This window comes from Zonotrichia albicollis, chromosome 15 (assembly GCF_047830755.1).
Source record: "Zonotrichia albicollis isolate bZonAlb1 chromosome 15, bZonAlb1.hap1, whole genome shotgun sequence".
NCBI classification, from domain to species: Eukaryota; Metazoa; Chordata; class Aves; order Passeriformes; family Passerellidae; genus Zonotrichia; species Zonotrichia albicollis.
Window position 1 is genome coordinate 15,550,223 of NC_133833.1, and position 20,393 is coordinate 15,570,615.

Genomic DNA, 20,393 nt, shown 5'->3' on the forward strand with positions numbered 1-20,393 from the left:
GTCCTGTGGGTTTCTCTCGAGTACTTTTCCATGTTGTTTACCACGGTGTTCAGCTCTGGTTGCAGCAGTCCCAGATGAGGCCTCAGTGCTGAGTTGTGAAGACTCAATTCTTTGTGTTTCCTTCAGCAGTGCTTTATGTACACTGCAATGCAGCGAGAGCCAGCACTGCCACCAGAAATAGCTCATGTAAACATCTCAGCAGTTACTCTGGGAGCCACTGGGGAAGCAGAGCTGTGGAAAAACTGCCACTTTCTTGGTGTATTTGGTACTGAATGGATGTCCTGACCCAGTTTTGCAGTCACTGTCCCACCTGCAAAGATGACAGGACTTCAACCCCTTCACACCACCAGCAAATCCAGTTCACATGGATACATCAGGCATGAGCTGTGGCATTTGAGGCTCGTTTATTAACTTTGCTATGTTTACCAACAATGGCCACAGGGGTGGTGGCCTCAACAGTTTGGAGGTGGAAGGGGTCATGTGGCCAGTGGCCTCCAAGAGTCCATGGCTCCTCATTTTTGTGCTCTGATTGCTCTGGACTAGCCAGGCCTCCAACCCAGACAGTTGGATGTGTGATTTCTGATTTCATTGCAGAGTGGACAATCAGTTATGAATTGGTTTTTGTGGCCCCTTGACAATGCTGAAGGGATCCAGATGTGGGATGTTGGAGCCAGGCAAGGGGTGCACAAGCCTCTAATGCAGCTCATTGAACCTCCATTGCTCATTTCCATCAGCTGCACCCCAGGGGAGGTGTCTGTCTGTCTGTCTGTCTGTCTCAATGGCAGGAGAGGGATTCTCCATCATGTTCAGTGCTGCCAGCCAGCACTTGCAGCTGTTCAGGAAAAGGTCACAGTGTGCCTGGTGTGTGCTGGCATAAAGAGATTTAGGGTGGAGAGATTTGGTAAGTATTGATTCTGACATTATTGAGAAGCAAATTGGATGTTCTCAAACTGTGGAAATACGTTGTCTGAAGACAATTCAAACTTAAAATACGATTTATTCTGTAATAATTCCAAGCTGGGTTGTGGGAAATCAAACATTTACATTTACATTGTGGTGTAAATCAAGCCTGCAGAGAGATGCACATACCAAATAGCAAATCTTCTGAGGGATGAGGTGCCTTATTTCCAGAGGTTTCTATCTAATTTGACCCTTTTTAACAGCTAAGGGATTGAAGAGTTACTGATTCATGACTGGTGAACATGGCTGATATATAAAGCAATAATCATTTGTTTTTTGTAGCACATGAAATTGATTGGTTTATGTTTGGGTTTTTTTGTGGGTGGCCGGGTGGTGCTTGTGCTGTTTGTGCATTTGTACCTGAAGATACAAGCCCTGCCCACACAGCAGGGTTTGTTTCCACATGTTAAACTATGAGGAGTAAAACCTGTGTGAAGTAAAACTTGAGCAAAGGAACTGTTATTAAAAAAGAAACTATTAAAAAGGTTCCTTGAATCTAAGCATTTCTGCTGTGTTATGTCTGTGAAGGAGAGGCATCAATTTCAAGTTTACTTAGAATAATTTAAATTTCATTTCCTAACTTTTGTTCATGTAGCTAGAGCAGGGCCATTCAGAGTGGTAAAAATTTAAACTAATAGTGGTGAAATTTAAACTAATAAACATTTCAGTTTTTCCTACTCTTAAAAATAATATATATTAGAACTCAGTCTGCTTTGCTTTGGGTGGGAAAGGGATAATAAGTGTTTTAAGTTGAAAAATTCTTCACATTCAGAAAATATTAAATCATATCTGTTTCCCAAAGTTCTGGTTTTGGGCTTCAATGCCTGGATTTATCCTTAATACCCCAATATGATGGTTTTTGAGCTTCTTTTAAGTTCTTCAGAGGTATGACTTGAGACTTCAGGACAAGTAACAAAGCTGCCAATTGAAAGATGTAGGGTTTTTACTGCTATATTATAGTTAATTAAATATTCAGGTCTTGGGCAAGTGTTAGCAGATAGTTTAGTTGTAAGTAGCTAATTATCTGGCATGTTTGCAAATGATTTTTAACTACTAGTGCATGTGGCTGAACTCTAAACTAGTGTCTTTGCATTTCTTTTGTGTGACTCTCATACTAACCCGACTGATGCCCGCTGGTGCACGGAAGGAATTGGTAAATTGTCCACTGCCGATGGCAAAGCCTTCGCAGATCCCGAGGTTCTCCGGAGACTGACGTCGTCCGTCAGCTGCGCGCTGGACGAGGCGGCCGCCGCGCTGACGCGCATGAGGGCCGAGAACAACCACAACAACGGACAGGTGGACAAGTACGTGCTGGGCACCCTGCTGTGGCAGCTAAATCCATCATTGTACATACTGACTGCCCCTGGTTCACCAGTTATGGGATTTTATTTCAAATCCAGTTCATTGTACATACTGATCACCCCTGGTTCTACAGCTGTGGGGTTTTATTTCAAATTCACTTAATTGTATGTACTGACTGCCCCTGGTTCACCAACTGGGGGGTTTTATTTCAGATCCAGTTAGTTGTACATACTGATCACCCCTGGTTCTCCAACTATGGGATTTTATTTCAAATCCAGTTCATTGTACATACTGACCGCCCCTGGTTCACCAGTTATGGGGTTTTATTTCAAATCCAGTTAATTGTACATACTGACTGCCCCTGGTTCCCCAGTTATGGGATTTTATTTCAGATGCAGTTACCTGTATGTACTGACCACCCCTGGTTCTCCAGCTATGCGATTTTATTTCAAATCCAGTTAGTTGTATGTACTGACCACCCTGGTTCCCCAACTACAGAACGAGATTTTATTTAAAAATCAATTAATTTTACATACTGACCACCTCTGGTTCCCCAAATATGGGATTTTATTTCAAATTCAGTTCGTTGTATGTACTGATCACCCCTGGTTCTCCAACTATGGGATTTTATTTCAGATGCAATTACCTGTATGTACTGACCACCCCTGGTTCACCAGCTATGGGGTTTTATTTCAAATCCAGTTAATTGTACATACTGACCAACACCAGTTCCTCAACTATGGAATAGGATTTTATTTCAAATTCACTTAATTTTACATACCGACCACCCCTGGTTCCCCAAGGATGGAATGGGATTTTTTTTTTTCAAATTCAGTTAATTGAATGTACTGACCACCCCTTGTTCCCCAGCTATAGAATGGGATTTTATTTCAAATTCAATTAATTTTATGTACTGACCACCCCTGGTTCACCAAATAAGGAATTTTATTTCAAATCCAGTTAGTTGTACGTACTGCCCACCTCTAGTTCTCCAACTGTGAAATTTTATTTCAAATCAAGTTCTATGTATGCACTGACCAACCCCATTCCCCAACTACAGAATGGGATTTCATTTCAAATTCAGTTAATTGTATGTACTGACCACCCCTAGTTCCCCAGCTATGGATAGGATTTTATTTCAAATTCAGGTAATTGTATGTACTGAGCACCCCTGATTCCCCAAATAAGGAATTTTATTTCAAATTCAGTTAATTGTATGTACTGACCATCCCTAGTTCCCCAGCTATGGAATGGGATTTTATTTCAAATCCAGTTAGTTGTATGTACTGACCCACCGTCAGTCTTATGTACAGTATGTACAGACCCACCCACAAAAAAACCCACTGTCCCATCAGGTTATTCACTTCACTGGATAAGAGGAAAGTACAAAAAATGTTACTTTCTAACATGATGCTCTGTGTACCAGAGAGCTGAGTTCTTATTCAAGAAAGTTCAAGCTCTTAGCTGTAGGAGAGTAGGTGATTGCTCTCATAATTGCAGAAGTTTTTCTGGTGGGAGTATTGACATAAGTGGTCTCTGTGATACTTGGCTGCTGACTTTTTGGCTTTGTCTGCAGTAGGAATTTGCCTTGGCACCTGCAGTCAGCAGTTAGTCATGGTCACAGCCTCTGTGTCTCTGGCATTCCCTGAAGGGGGAATAGCATCAGAGAGGTTTGCTCCTGTCTTGCAAACACCACAAAAACCAGCTTTGAGCACTCCTCTCTGCATTTACTCTCTATGAGAGCATATTACAAGTTAGCAACTGATGGGAAGTGCCTATCTCCATTTCACCTGTGGAAATATTGTGTACGTATATAGATCAACTTAAAATACATATATATAAGGTGTATTTTCAAGTAAAGCTTAGCACTGAAGCCCAGAGCCTTTACTGAAAGGCTTCCTCCTTGCCTAGGAAAGCTGCCCAGGCGTTGCAGGTGTGTTTTGAGCTGACTGGTCCCTGTTTTGCAGTCGCAGTTTGGCAGAGGCGTGCTCCGATGGGGATGTGAACGCTGTCCGCAAGCTGCTGGATGAGGGACGGAGCGTGAATGAACACACTGAAGAGGGGGAGAGTCTGCTTTGCTTGGCCTGCTCAGCAGGGTATTATGAATTGGCACAAGTAAGTAACAGTTAGTTAGAACTAAACATTTGTGAAGCATTGTCTGAGGGGCTTTTTTGATAGGTAAACATTTTAGCTATTGTGGTTATTATAATTTTTTATTATTTCAACAGAATATTAGTGCATACAGCTATTATGGGTTTCTAGTTATTGTTTGGGTTTCTGTAATGGAAAATGCAGTCACAGATGCTTTAGGTTGAAGGGACTTATCTGAGGAATAAATCCTGTGTTTTGTGATGTATCGACTTTTCTGGCATTGTTCTAGATGCAGTCCAGCTGTTCTGCCAAGCAAGAGTATCTAAAATAGCAGTAAACCCAAATGCTACAACTGGTTACCTTCTAAAAGCTCATGTCTCAGTCACACAATCCTTTTTCTAAATCAAATTTGTCCAGCTGTTCTGCCAAGCAAGAGTATCTAAAATAGCAGCAAACCCAAGTACTACAACTGGTTACCTTCTAAAAGCTCATGTCTCAGTCACACAATCCTTTTTCTGTATCACATTTATATCAACAGTGCAGTAATTTCTGTTAATTTTGAGCTATGTTGCTTCTGTATCTAAGGGCAGCTGCTTTGAAATGTTTAGGTGATAGTTCTCAGAAATGCATGCTGATGCCAAAACACAGGGCAGGGAGACAATTTCTCACCTGTTTGCTTGACCTGGTCATTATTGCAGGTGATATTTTCTGTGCTGTCATTCTGGTCAGTAAATTGCCCTGTGACTTGTGAAAATGTCCATATTTCACTGGAACCTAAATATGAACAAGTGCAGAAATTCAAGATTTTCTGCAGCAGAACCCAGTGCAGGCAGTAACTGTGCATGGTCCTGGGGGTGGCACTGGGATGTGGCAGCTGGCTGGGGAACCAGTCTCACTAAAACCAAAAGGTTGGTGTTGCAATTTGCTCATTGCAGTAATTTTTTTCCCCAGGTGCTTCTAGCCATGCACGCCAACGTTGAAGACCGAGGGAATAAAGGGGACATCACTCCCTTGATGGCAGCTGCCAGTGGAGGCTACGTGGATATTGTTAAACTCCTCCTCGTCCATTGTGCAGATGTCAATGCACAGTCCTCCACAGGTAACTGGGCAGCAGCACAGTTACTAAGGCTGGCACAGAAGGCACTCAGCTCTTCTGAACATCTGTGTTTTTGTCTAACACTTTCATTCACAAGAAAACGTGACAGGAACTGTTAGGAGTGGACCAGATCTGCACTGAATGGGTTTGGAGTTTGAACTGGCCATTATTAAATATGGGTTTTAATAAAAATTCTAATGGAAAACACTGTTCCTGCAAAAACCACTCTGGTGTTAGAGAACAAGAAAAATGAAGTTTATCTTTTCTCATTGGTATAATCCAAAATTACCCAGTAAGATGGCCATGGGACACATCCCATCAACACCAGTTATTTCTGTCTGTCCTTTTTACTAAAGAGGAGTTAAAATTGAGTGCATTGAATGTTCTCTGTATTGCTGGTTCTTGAGCACAGCTTAACTGACCTCCTGACAGCATTAACCTGCAGTTGGATTCTGTTATTAAGATAGAATTTAAACTTTGTATTGCTGGTTCTTGAGCACAGCTTAACTGACCTCCTGACAGCATTAACCTGCAGTTGGATTCTGTTTATTAAGATAGAATTTAAACTTTGTCCAAATTTTCAACCAAGTCATGTGTCCAAACTATAAGATATTCTTCTATCTTTCTGTTTAGCCACTTTAAGCTAAGTTACCTTAAAATTGACTGTAGCATTTAAAACATGAGCCATATGTGAGTGTCTGTCACTTACAGTACCAAAGTTTTAAATTATAAATTTATTCTCAGCCAGCAGTAGAAAATTTTCAAGGAATTACATGATACAATCTCAGGCAAAAACAAAAAGAAAGACAAAACAAAAAATCACCCCCCAGCTGTACAGTAACAATTACTCATTGATCTTTTTGTGCATGTTTATTTGATCTAATTTTGTGTGCTAAAGTAGAAAACATAACAGTCAAACTGAAAAAAATCAACTTTCATGTTACAGTCATTTTGGGTTTTATAACAAGCCTGGAACGATGGGCTGGAGGAACATTGCTGTGAGGTGAAAAGCTGCTGCTGGTGATGTCCTTGGGTTTGTTGGAGCTGTAAACACTGAGCTCCTCCCTGTTGGGGTGGGTGATGGAAGGGCTCTCATGCGACCTCTCCTGTGCAGGGAACACAGCTCTCACCTACGCCTGTGCTGGGGGCTTTGTGGACGTGGTGAAGGTGCTACTGAAAGCTGGTGCTAACATAGAAGACCACAATGAGAATGGACATACCCCCCTGATGGAAGCAGCCAGTGCAGGGCATGTGGAGGTTGCAAGAGTATTGCTGGAATATGGTGCAGGAATCAACACTCACTCCAACGAGTTCAAAGAAAGTGCACTTACACTCGCATGCTATAAAGGTATTGTCTCTTGCCTTGTTCTGTAGAATGGTTTAAATTTGTTTGCTTGGATTTATCTGACTGAAACTTTCAGCAATACTTTGAATGTCTTCCTAAGAGTTTTGTAAAACTGGATTTTAGTTTTATACTCAATGTCACTAAATGTTTCTGTGTGGTGTAGTGGCATTAATTCTGTATTTGTGTCCAGATGTGATGGACAGATGTTTGACATGTTGCAGATGAAAACTTGTAACTGGCTGTGTCCAAACTTGTGCCTTGACACAGCACCATTCTCTCCTCCTACCCACTACCACATTCCCAGTTTAATTCCCAGTTCCCTCACCAACTGTCTGTGAATACTGAAAACATCTCTGTTGGTTTTTCAGAAAATGCAAAGTTGGAATGTGTGTTTCTGTAATATCTGATGAGGAGACAATGCCTCCATTATTACTGGATATTTTTTTTTTTCAGTGCAATTTGGGAGAATGCTATGAATTCTTAAGTGTGACGAACTTTTAGGGACTTTTGACATAATTTCTTTTGCTATTTAAAGCTTCTATGTAAAGTAACAGTGCAGTGGTAACCCACTGTGCTTCTATGGTTTGCTTTCCAACCATTGTTTTTCTACAAATAGAAAAGAAGGATGTGGATTATTGTCATGGTGTCTTTAGGCTTTGCCTCTGTGGTTGAGATTGAGGATACATACTATGTATAAACATCTGAGGACTTGCATCTGGATTTGTCATGGATTTCCTACAGGATATGATAGTTCCTTACAGACAAATGCCAGTAATAGTGCCCCTGAATGTGTTGGAGAGTCATTCCTGTTTCTTTCGACCCAGAACCTGATTGAGTCATGGAATGTAAAACCTTGAATCACAGAGATGTCCTGTATTGTCTTTCACAAGATTGTTTTCTTGTCAGTTTATGTAAGACTAAGTCTTCCCACAGAGAAGAATGCTCATCCAGAGGCTAAAAACTTAGAAGGGACAATGTCTAAAATGACAGAAACTGTGATAGAGTTTAAATCAAGTTTTGGTAAAGCTCAGTAGAAGCTTTTAAAAATAATGTCAGATAATATGATATAATGTGTGTCTTAGTTCTTAGAAATGTGTGAGTGTTATTAAAAAGCTTAAAGTTCAGTTCAGACCTACATGGACCCATCCCTAAAAGATAATTAGATAATTCCCCCAGTTGTATGCTGCTGTGGAAGGAACTCTTAAATGATCTGTCACTGTACAGTTCAGTAGGGAATAAACACAGCTTTTATTCACAAGGAAAAGTTCTTGTGTAAACTTGAATTAGACAGATCTGTCTCCATCTCACAGCTGAGCAATATCTTTGGGAAAGGCTTTCTGAAGGCTGCTGACTCATTTGCGTTGGTATTTTTTAAGGAGTACTTTAAAAAGCCATGTTTGCCAATTGTAACTTGTGAAGATTCTAACAGCAAACTGTGAAAATCTGAATTATTTCATTAGATGTATTGTCTGTACTACTAAAAGTTGATGATGTGGAATGCTTATTTATTTTATCTGTTTCATTTGAAGGCCATTTAGATATGGTTCGTTTTTTGCTTGAAGCTGGAGCTGATCAAGAGCACAAAACTGATGAGATGCACACGGCGCTGATGGAGGCCTGCATGGTAAATACCTTTGTTTGTGTGCTCCCTCCTCAGGGAGAGAGGAATGCCAGAGGTGATAAAGTAGAGTGAGCCTTGGATAACAAGCTGTTTGGGGGCTGCAAGTGAATTTGTGTGTTGTTATTGTAAAAAAAGTGCTTACTGCAGCTCCCACCAGCTTTCTCAGTCTAACTGCTCACAAAGGAAAAATACTCCAATTTTTGGGGGGATTATGTGGTGTTTTAAATGCTCTCTGTGTGAAGTTTAGGGTGACTAAGCTGCAGTGCAGTGATGTAGTACAAATCACTAGTTTGGGGTTTTGTTTTGGTTTTTTTTTTAGTGTGTTTTCCACCTCTGTTTTTATAAATAAGGTCTCTCAGTGTGTCGTGGAATGAGCCTTCCAAAAGTGCCCTGAGCTGGATGATTCATGCATTACAATTGTCTGTTCATCCCTGCCGGAAGTGTTTTGCATGGAGAGATGACTTGCTCTCTTCTAGGTTTCTGTAAATGAGATTGTGAGGTTTTTCTTTTGACCTACCATTTTATTTTGAAAAATAATGTAGTTCTTAGTTCTCTAGCAACTGTCCACATAATTTCAATGCAGCCATTGAGGAAAAACTTCCCTATCCAAGAGCATCATCTTGATAAAGAGTGTGCTATTGTGTCAAAGCATTTCTGTGTAGATCTTGGATGACCTTTTCTCTCTTCTTCAATCTGGGGGACTTCTTTGAAGAAAGAACAGGGGCCTTGTTTCCATAGGAAGCACAGCAAAAAGAGGGAAACAGATTTTTCTCCCAGTAGCCTGTAGTCCTTGGAAGATAGGCTGCAGTGTTCCTCCAGTGTGCTGAGAGCTGGAGGATCAAGTGTTCTTTCAGTGCAGTTGTGAGGTGATGATGCAAGAGAGCAAGGTCAGGGTGTAGCTGGGGAGCTGTGGCCAAGTCCTCCACAGTGAGCTGGTAATTGGATCCTTGAATAGCCCTCCCTGGAGGAGAGCCTGGTGCCAGTAAGGAATTCAGAAGGACAGTGGGTGCATGCTGTCACCTAAAGGAGATTGCACCACAACTGCAGACTAAAGGTTCATCAGCCCCACTGTTCTCTTTAGGCTGGGTTTTTTTTGTTTGCTTTTTCTTGGTTTCCTGGTGAAACAATCCAAGGACTGGCTTAATTTGGAAGCTGTGAAACAGCTCACTTGGGGAGAGTTGTCAGGTTTGCCTGTGTATTTTCAACTCTTAGGTGTTTCAGACTGAGTGTTCTGACATTATAGACTGTATTGACATTTGAAAGCAGCAGAAAGGAAGATGAGCCTTTGAAGTCCCAACTCCATAACAAGGAATTTGTGTTTTGTTATCATTCAGCTGCACCCTTGCACAAGGGAGCTGTTCCACCAAATTGTTGTGACTGTTCCCAATCTCCATCTCTTTCCATCTAAGGAATGCAGCAGGTACAGGTTGCTGAGATGTCTGGTCTCTGATCACCAGTTCTTTTGTAAGTGCCTCAGAGTTTGTTTTGGTCAGGACAGTGCCACACTTGGGGTAATGCCTCTAATGAGGTGGCTGTTGGCTTTTAGGTTTCTCAACCTCTGAGAACAACAGCCTGTGTTTAATGTGCACCCCTAATTGCTGTCCAGCTCAGGTTACCTACAACCTGCTTCATGGTCAGCTTAAGCTTTCCCCTTTTGCTGATGTTGTGGCTCTCCACCAACTACACCTTCGGTCAAATGCAGATTTTAGGTACTTGTTCTATTACAAGTAGCTGCGAGGTTTAACAGTTCTTTCTTGAGAAGTTGGCAGATACATCTATGTGCTTTGATTGGTAAGGACTCAGACTGCTCTGGCAATCCTCATTCTCGTATTCTATGACTTCATCCCTGGGCATTTTTCAGTCATCTTTAAGAGTTTTTCCAAGTCTTCTCTCCTCCTGTTACCTGCCTTATCCTTACTCACTTCAGTTTCTCTTGCAGGTATCATTCCCAGGGTCTAGAAGTTGCCAATTGAGGCTTTTTTATTTTTTTGTTTGTAGAAGTCATGAATCAACTTCTACTACAAAGAATAAGAAAATCTTTTTTTTCTGTTGATTGAAGTTTCATCATGGAGGGGGTTTATTACTTATGGTACCTGTTTGCTATCTCTAGTATGTTGTGTCCCAAAGATTGTGCTGCAGATTAAGTCTTATGTCATAATTCTTTTTCCCTCAAGAAATAGAGCTAGATGTATGTTGGTGTTTCTTTTTACCTCATGCATTTAAACCTGACTTAGATATAAGTCTTAGATATAAGACTTACATATAAGTTCCACCTAGATATAGGTGGAAACCTCAATGTTGGTTAGGTCCAAGTATTACCATTAAACAGTGATAAATAAAAAAGCCCTGTTTTTATAGGATCATTTTCAGGCCTGGTGTGATAGTGGTTGCAATACAGCATGAAGTGGCTCCAGCTGTGACTCCTGGCTGTCCTTTCTTGCAGGACGGGCACGTGGAGGTGGCGCGGCTGCTGTTGGACAGCGGTGCCCAGGTGAACATGCCCGCGGATTCCTTCGAGTCCCCGCTCACTCTGGCTGCCTGTGGCGGCCACGTGGAGCTGGCAGCGCTTCTGATCGAGCGAGGAGCCAACCTGGAGGAGGTCAATGATGAGGGATACACCCCTCTGATGGAAGCTGCCCGGGAAGGCCACGAAGAGATGGTGGCCTTGCTGCTGGCACAAGGTGAGATCCTGTGGAAGCTCAGAAGGACACCGTGTGATCCATGGCCAGCAGGTGTCCTGTGCACACTGCTCTGATAGTGCTGTACCCACAGAGCAGAGCTCAAACACCCAAACTGCTGTGGGGGTGATGAGCATTCACCTCCTCAGCCAGTGTCAGTAATGGATGTTTTGTTTCCCAGGGGCAAATATTAACGCACAGACAGAGGAAACGCAGGAAACAGCCCTGACCCTGGCCTGCTGTGGAGGCTTCTCTGAAGTTGCTGACTTCCTTATTAAGGCAGGAGCTGATATAGAGCTTGGTTGCTCAACACCTTTGATGGAAGCTGCTCAGGAGGGTCATCTTGAACTGGTGAAATACTTGCTGGCAGCAGGTATGTGTTCAGAGCAAGTGATTAAGCCCACAGATACTATGGACTCGATGTGTTTTGTATGATTTGGAACATCCCTGGGTTTTTGATAGTGGCAGTGTTCTAACAAGAAACAGTATCCTCTGACAGTTTAGCAAGAAGGAAAAAGCATGTTGCACCTCAGTATTGCTTGATACTGGTCACAGAGGAAAGTGCCTCCTGGAGCAGGTGATCCTGTTCCATATCTAGAAAGCATCCACATTCATTAGAAACACTGTTTCCAGCTATCTGCATCTAGGACAGAATTTTAATACAGATAATGCTTGGCTTTGCTTGCTACTCCAGCTTTGACTAAGCCTGGTTATCTGCATTCAGTCTCCCTGAATAACCAGTTCTTTAGGAATGGTGTGCTGGGAAGTAGTGTGCAAGACAGATTCTGGAATGTGCTGAATTTCTGTGATGAATGAGTTTTGCTGCTACATTACATAGTAGTAAAAATTAAATCTTGCTGGAGTTTGGGCTAAAATGATGCTTCACTGATCATCTTTCAGTTTATAAACTTGGTAGAGTCTAAAGTATTCTGCTTAAAATAATAAAGAAAAAGGAGCTGTATTTGGGATATCTTCCTTGTTGTGGAAAGTGATTTATTTGTATGCTCTAAGAATAAGCATAAAATTGGCTGGATTGGTAATTTTAGAAAGTGAAGCTCCCTGCTCATCGAGGGACAGTAACAACTGTGCCACTTGGTGCAGGGACACCAGCATGTGACACCTGTCACCAGCTCCCTTGGAACTCACTGCCTGCACTTCACTGCTGATAGTGTAGAAAGTTGATTAAGGAGCCTTGTTTTGGCATCAGGGAGTCTCTAATTATACCTCACACCTTAAAAATAAGAAAATGGCTAATCACATTGGCATTTCTTTTTTCTAAGAATAATGTGTTATGTATCAAGAGATGTGTAGTTTTCAGAGAGGTGGTGTATATGCAGTTAGACAAATTATTTCAAAAAAAGGGTTTTAAAGCAAGTGATTTTAAAGAGCAGGAAAGAAGGGAGATTTGTTGAAGTGTATGGGTTTGCTGTATTTATACTATTTCAGTGATGTGCATTTTGTCTGGTCTCCCTTGGCATACAGCTCTGAGTCAAATGGACAGTCTGCAAAACTGTCTGGGTTCCCTTTTACTTGATGTAACAACTGAAATCCTTGCTGTAGAGGGACTGTAAGAATAAGCAAGCACATCAGTTTAACTGCTTGGATTGTCAGTCATGCTCTTTCCAAGCCTTACCACCTCTCCTTGGAGTGTTTTCACTATGAGAGCAATTTGTGCCATGAGAGCAGTGCTCTTGGGCTGTGGAGGCTGTTGCTCAGTAGGATGTAGCTGCTGTCAGAGATTTTTATGTTTATCTGATGTGAAATACTTGATAAGGACACATCAATATGAAAAACCTGTTGTGTTTGTAGGAGCCAATGTTCATGCCACTACAGCAACAGGAGATACAGCTTTGACCTACGCCTGTGAAAATGGACACACAGATGTGGCAGATGTGCTGCTTCAGGCTGGTGCTGATCTGGTAAGGCTTCTCCTGCATTTGTGGGCTAAGTGCTTTGGTTTCAAACTGTAAGGCCAAGCCTGTGTGCTTAGAGAGCACAGTGATGAGCTTAGGAATAGTGATTCATATATGGCTCTGTAAAGAGGGATGAAACAAGTTTTTATTGGAGCTGCATATTCTGTTTGGTCTACAAAATACAAGTTCTTATGGGTAATCTGCTCTGAATTGAAAATGTTTTAGTAGTAGGAACTCCTGCTTCTGTATGTCAGTGTTGGTCTCTGAACATTTTTAGTCTCTTAACTTGTGCAAGCTGCTACACAAAACCCCAAACAAAGCAATGTCTTCTAAATGATCAGCATAATCTGATCTCTTTACTTTGTTCTAACTCTTGGGTTTTGCACATTGCTTTCCCCATTTTTATTTTCTGTAATGTAAACCAAGTTGTTGGGAGACCCAAAAGTCTGAAAACAGTTGATACTTTACTCTTCCAAAGGTGTTGAGGAGCCTCATGTCAACCAGGAAAAATTGTTATTTTGCTTGCCTAGGAGGATTACTCTCCTTTTTTTCCCCCCCTATGTACTCACTGCTCTGTGTTTTATTTTGCTTGGGGGATGGGTTGGGGTTTTGTTTGGATATTATGAAATTTTTGTTCCTTCTAAAAAACTGAGAAAGCCAGGAAAATTTCTCATTGAACCTGCTAAATCAGCATGCTAATGAAGTTACTTAAATTTCAGTCATTAATGAAGTTTTTTGAGTTTTATTTAGAAATATAAATACACTAATGCTGTAATTTGGAATAATATTTACAGTATTCTTTGAGACTTTACTTTTTTTTTAGGGCTTATTAATTCTTCTGCAGTAATGTCAATAATGTTCTGCTTAACTTGTTCTTATCAGGGAGGAAAATCATATTTTTGGGGGGATTATGGAATTTTAGCAGGGATATTGGAAAGTTCTGTTCAACCCAGATCATTCTGTGATTATTTATGAAAAGTGATTCTAGTCCCCATAGAGTTTTGTATGAATTTGGGTTAACATTACCACCACATCTCAGCACAAACAGATGTGGTGAGTGCAAACAGGAACTGATCCTTCTCAGGGACTCATCCTGGATATCAGATATGTCATTCAGTTCAGGAGATCATGATATGTCATTCAGTGGAGATCTTGAGAGCTCTGGCATTCAAAGCAATGTGGCTTTGTAAACACCAGGAGAATGTAAAAAAATGATGGCTGGGATGAACTTTCTTCATTTAGGGGTTAATTTTTCCTTAAAGCTCTGCAATGACAAGTAGTGCTAGAAATGAGCAGTGTTAGAGTGCTCATCTGTCTGCTGGAGAACTGCTCAATCCTTTCAATTCCATGGATTTCTCTCCTTGTGACTAATTGTTCATGAAGTCTGGCATGTTAACAATTCTTCTGTGCTTTTCTGATGCCCTTCTTCAAGGGATCTTTTCCATGTCCTTACAGAGTTAGCCTGTCAAAATCTGTAGCAAAACTAGCTGGCAGGCCTGCACCTTTTCTTGTTAATGTATGCATCTTGAAATCAACTTGCATTTGCCAAATGTATGAATGAGTGAATCTGAGGCACATCTGAAGCCTTCAGCCTGTGATCCCATCTGTGCCATAGTTACATTCGAGTTCCCCCATCCCCTCCAGGAGCCACTTCCAGGGTCTCAGCTTGAGCTGCTACCACTGGATCAAATGTAAATTTTACTTGTTTGCAACTTTTATGGGAACAGAACAGCTAGTTTAGATTTTGTGATCTATGTGAGTAAAGGTTTGGAGATTGGAACTCTGAAATATAAATTGATAAAAGCGTTTTTTGAAAGCAGAAATATGGTTTAGTGACTTCAGGAAAAAAATATCCAGCATTTCAGTAATACATCTATTTACCAATGTGGCAAGGATTGTTTAATGTCAAAGGCGAAAGGATATTTTTTCCTAGAATATTTTTTTTCTTTCCTATTTCTTCTTAGTGTCTTTCCCAGCAGTTACCTTCATCTCAAGGGTTGTGTAAGGTAAGATGTGGGAGGTACATAAATGTTCCCACAAGGATCAGGTTAGGGACTGTAAATCTCACAATGAGCATTGGTGATATTTAATGAGAGGTGATATCCTGCTTTTAAGCTGCTTTACCTTTCAATAAACTAAAAGGACCCTTCTGAATGCCTGTTCCCTCTTGCTGCAGAGTCACACCTGGATTAAAGGAGATTCTGGTGTCCCTTTTGAGGGCAGCTCTGCTCCTGACAAGGTGGTTGCATCTTTGTCTGTTTCAGTGTAGCTGCAAACAAAAGAGAGATGTTCTTTTTTGGACAGTGAGATCATCTCAGCTTTTCTCAGCTGGGAAATACAGAAAAGAGTTTTAAATTGGGATTTTTTTTATCCCAATTTAGCCTGCATCCTCTTGCAGCTGTGCTGCACAGGAGTTGGTCTAGTGATGGAATTTACCTTTCTCCTACAAGATTTAAGGGAGCTTTTATGCAGAATTGAAGAGATAGAAGGTAACCCACGAGGACACCTTCATCCTTGTATTTTTCTCATTTTACACTGTCAGGCTCTCCCTAAACCTCTTCAGTACTTGTTAATATTCCACATCTTGCTTTGCTTGAAAGACTAAAACTGGCTGCCTGGCATCCACATAATTCTAATTGTAAAAAACCCCAGCATGCCAGACTACCTCTTAATTCTTCTCCTGTGACACAAAGCTTTTGCAGACATGTTTCTGTCATGGCAGGGATCAGTGTTTTGCCTTCAGGTGATAGCATCCCTCACACTAATGTGACTCCTAAATTAAAAACTCCCTTTCCTTGATGTGTGTGACAGACTGTGGGTTTATGCATTGTGGATGAGACACCATTTAAACATCTACAAAAGCAGCCAGTCTTCTGGAATTTGAATTCACAACTCTGGGGGTTGCTGTGTTGCTGTTACAGGGAGGAATCTGAGGTTCTGCTATGTTTTTCCCTACTGGTTTTTGAACCATCAGGAGAAGGTCAGGGATTTCTGACTCTTTTAGACTTGGCCCTTAGTCTTGTGTAGATAAAGTGTGGTAGGACAAGTGAAGCTCATTTTTGTAGTCAACACTTTCTGGTTGTTGCACTCTCTGGATGGTGCAAAGCACAATGAAGTTCTTTGTTTTTCCAGTAGTGAACAAAAATCCATCTGGTCTGTAACAAAGATGCTGTGTCTGACCTTTGTGCCCTCTTTGTGGATCTGAATGGCTCATGGTAGGAGTGTGAACTCATGAGAGCTTCATTGCTTGGTCTTACCATTGTTCTTGCCTGCCTCATGCCAACAAACCAGTTTTCAGCTGGTGGATCTCATCCAGTTTAGGTTCATGTTCCAGGTCTTCATGACCAGGAACCTTTGGTTGCAGAGAAAGAGCTGTGAGGTCTTCTTTCTCCTTCTGCAGGACAAGCAGGAGGACTTCAAGAAGATTTTAGAGAGCATAGAGCCAGGCAGGCATCAGGTGAGGTTGGCCTTTGATGCTTGTAGGCATCAGGAAGCATGTTAAGGACCAGGCATCATCCCTTCAGAGATTTAGAGACTCCCTGTGCAGACTAGATGGAGCTTGTTCTTGTTCTGTATTTTCCCTCCTACTAGGTTTTCTAAAACTGGTTTTCAAAAACAATATCCCAACCTTCCCAAATGCAACAGGTTATCTCATTGATAGGTTATCTCTTAAATCTCCTCTAAGTTCTTCCATTTTTAGGTGTCTACTTTAAACTAGAGGCCTAGTTGAGTTTTCAGGAAGGTTATTTGGGGCAGGTAGGTTGGTGACTGCTGGAATGAGTTCAGTCTTGAAAATCAGCAATGTTAGGGACTGTAACTTTTTGCAACAAAAGCTTTCTCTAAATCATTTTGTTGAGAATAATATTTAGATTTCTGTTAAATATTCACTGTTGTCATGGATGAAGGAGATGTGTTAAAGAACTGAAAAGTTGGAGCTTTACTTTGAAAATACAGATTTTCTTATTGAACATTTAAATAACATGCAACATGGAGAAAAATATCAAAAGAACTGTCCTAGTGAGTAATATAACCATGAATATTTGTGAACCAAGAAGAATTGTATGTGGGGAAAGCCCTTATGTAGCTGATCTTGGACTTGCCTAAACCAGAGAACTCAAAAGGAAGAACTAAAAAAACACCAGTCATTGTCATAAGATGCTCCTGATGACTCTGTTCTGCTCTTGGAAGTATTGATTTGTCCAGAAAGGAAATAATTATTGCTGACAGGAATCTCATCTCCTTCTTGAGTCCCAGTGGAAAAGGTGCAGACTAAACTCCTGCCTGATTTGGGTAGCACTCTCACTTTCCCCTCCCTTCCTGTTACCCAAAGCCACAGAAAATTCTCCCAGGGTGTTTTTCTATCCCAGCAGAATTAGCAGCAGGACACATCACCCAGGGATTTAGAGAATGGCTTTCCAGATGTGGCAGAGGTGTTCTCCTTTCTTCCTCTTCCTGCTTGTACTAATTCCCCCATTCCTCAGGGCTGCAGCAGTGACAGGAGGGGATGCTGTGGTGAGCCCTAGAGGCAAGGGGATTGTGTTAGGAGACAATTTACTGGGTTTGGATATTACAAAATAAACATCAGTGTGCACTTCATATAAATAAAAGGGAAAAGCACGTTGTAAAGGTAATGGAGACACTTTGGGACAACTTTCATTTTCTCTGTCCTGATTTTGATTATCTAATGCAGCTGAAAAAGAGATAGATATAGATATATATCCATAGATAGAATCTTTGAAATTTATGTTTATTCTTGGTAAAAAAGACAGGATGTGAGGTGACAAAGGCACTGCACTGTCTCAGCCTCTTATTTTGGCTTGTCCTAGATGTCTTCCCTTAAAGCTTGAGTTGATGCTGTCTGATAGCCATTATTAGGTCTATAGAGAGTGCTGAAGTCAGAATGAATTTAATCTTAATATAAAACATGTGTTTCTATCTTCCCATGTGAAAAATACCATCAGAATGCCATAAGTTTTGAAGCTCTACAGCAGGTGGGCACCCAAATGGTTTGGTTTGGCTGGACTGATGGTGTGCTTGGTGCTGCAAGGATTGGAAGTGTGTGGTAGCTGAGGATCAAGTTCTGCCTGCTTGGGGAAGTGACAGTTGGTTAAACTGGGCAGAATCCCTGCACTGCATTTCAATGAGGAACCTCCTGGCGTCCGTGTTGGAGACTTCCAACAGTGAAGTCTGTTAGGAAGGCAGAATGTTGCAAATAATTATTCCTAACTGCCAGTTATCTGCTACATCTCAGTGCAACACAGGATGCTTTTCACTGCCTTGAATATAGCTAAGGTGGCCTAAAATCAATTTTGCAGCTTGCCATCAGTAAGGATTTTGAGCTGGGTGTTAAATAATTCAGCAGCAATGCCCAGGTCCTGCTCAGAGCAGGGTGGTGGTCAGGAATTCTTTGCACCCACAGCTGGTGGAACCTGGGGTTTGCTGTGCTTCAGGCACACAGCAGCTTCTGGCTTTTTAGGATCTCTTGGCAGTGGCTGAGGAAGGAAAAACTATGCCAAATACCAGAGTAAGCATCAGGACTTAAGGGCACGCCACTAATTCTTACAATCATAGGGCCACATGTTAACATAATTACCTTTACATGTCCTGTGAATGTTTCTGCCATGCAGACAGTCCAGAAGCAGGTATTTATTGGCATCTAAGCAGTCATTGCCCTGCAAGGAGTATCTATTAAATATTTTTTTAAGTGACTTCAGTAGTAAGTCTGTAAGGTTTGCTGTGCCTGTGTGTGCTGGTGTGTTGTACTGCTGAGTGAGCAAAGAAATCAGAGCTCTAATGTGGAATTTAGCCATGTGTTAAAGCAGTGGTGGACAGAAACACAGAGCTCTTGTGAAGGCTGAGGAGCAGGAGAGGGGCAATGGAACCTCTTAGGGTGAAGGATGAGTTTGGATTGGGGGCCAGTCTCCAGCAGAAAATCCAGTCAAGAAGTTTCTTCTTCAAGTGTATGAACAGAAAACTAACTTAACATGCAGCTTGCAACTAGAGCAAACCATATGTCAAAGGACATATGCAGAGTTTTCAGGAATACAGAAACTATGAAGGAAAGAATTCAGTTGTTCTGTCAAATCTCTTCCTGTCTGGTTATATTTGTAAGTAGCCATGACACCCACTGTCAGTACTAAATGTTCTATCAGGTATACATAGAATTACAAAGTAAAGAGTGAATTTAGAGCTTGGTTTCCCAGATATCTGATTAAAAACCACACATTCCTATTATTGATCAGACTGAATGTTATTTAAACAGGATAATATTGAATATAGAGAGCACATACAAACACTCTCAGGAAGATTATGTTCTCCCCCCTTGTTCTTTGGGAGGGTTGATATCATTGCTCAGCATTCTTTGTGCTATTGATCATGTCTACATAGCAGGCACATTGTCTAGCTCTGTAGCTGCTCTAATACAGTTGTATTCAATCACATCTTTCCAGTATTCAGACTTTTTAAATTAGAAAATTGTTCTTGATGCTCATTCCCTTTTTGTTGGTTTGTATCATCCTTTTTTCAGCTTTCTGCTTTATTCCCCAGTCCTCTTAGAGACTTTTGTGAGCTGCAGTGATTTGTCTCATTTTTATTCCTGGTCCTCTTCAGTATATTTTATAGATGTTGTGTGCACTCAAGGCGTTTTATTGCACTTTTGAGATATGGCAGCACATGGCAGCTCTCTGAACTGTGGCATTGCAGTTCATGGTTATTGTGAACTTCCTGATATTGGGTGACATTTGTGTTAAATCTTCCACCTTTTCTCTGGAGGAAGCAAGGTCTTATTCTTCTCATGTTTGTTACACATTTGAGCACTAAAATAAAAAGGAGGTTGTAAGTATGGAAGCTCTGTGGTGTGGTTCCAGTATGGATGTGGTCCTAATCCTTTTTAACAGTGTGATTTAGTATTTGAGGTAACATGAAAATTGACACCAGTCAGTTTATATTTATTACAGGCTGCTTGTGAGAGAGATCTTCTGCTCAGATGGGTAATTTTCTTCCCATCACAAGATACTTCAGAAGCTGAAACAATGGTACAATTTTTGCCTGTTTTTACATCTTTTATTTCTTCCCTAGGAGCACGAATCTGAAGGTGGGAGAACCCCACTGATGAAGGCTGCACGAGCTGGTCACTTATGCACCGTGCAATTCCTTATTAGCAAAGGTAAATGCTTGTTTGCATAACTAATTAAAAACTTTAAATGCCACTTTATAATGCCACATATTTGTGACCCATATTTAAAATTATTCTGGCTATGTGTATATATGAGCATTTGACAATCCCCTAAGGGTTTTTTGAATTTCATGTAGTTCATGATAGAATGAATTACAAAATACTTTGCTGGTTACTCTTCTTACTCTGTTATATAGATTAGATTTGAAGTAC

General features: G+C 41.1%; 1 protein-coding gene across 11 annotated transcripts in view; it reads left to right on the top strand.

Annotated features, from left to right (window-relative positions):
- Positions 1-20,393, top strand: part of ANKHD1 (ankyrin repeat and KH domain containing 1) — a 102,556-nt gene that overhangs the window by 35,050 nt on the left and 47,113 nt on the right. For all 11 annotated transcript variants that reach the window (XM_074552087.1, XM_074552083.1, XM_074552084.1 and 8 more), the window contains exons 3-11: positions 2,108-2,264; positions 4,230-4,377; positions 5,305-5,452; positions 6,564-6,797; positions 8,324-8,418; positions 10,859-11,096; positions 11,275-11,466; positions 12,903-13,012; positions 20,084-20,171. In XM_074552087.1, the coding sequence (XP_074408188.1) occupies positions 2,108-2,264; positions 4,230-4,377; positions 5,305-5,452; positions 6,564-6,797; positions 8,324-8,418; positions 10,859-11,096; positions 11,275-11,466; positions 12,903-13,012; positions 20,084-20,171 (1,410 nt within the window). The remainder of the gene's footprint in view (positions 1-2,107; positions 2,265-4,229; positions 4,378-5,304; positions 5,453-6,563; positions 6,798-8,323; positions 8,419-10,858; positions 11,097-11,274; positions 11,467-12,902; positions 13,013-20,083; positions 20,172-20,393) is intronic.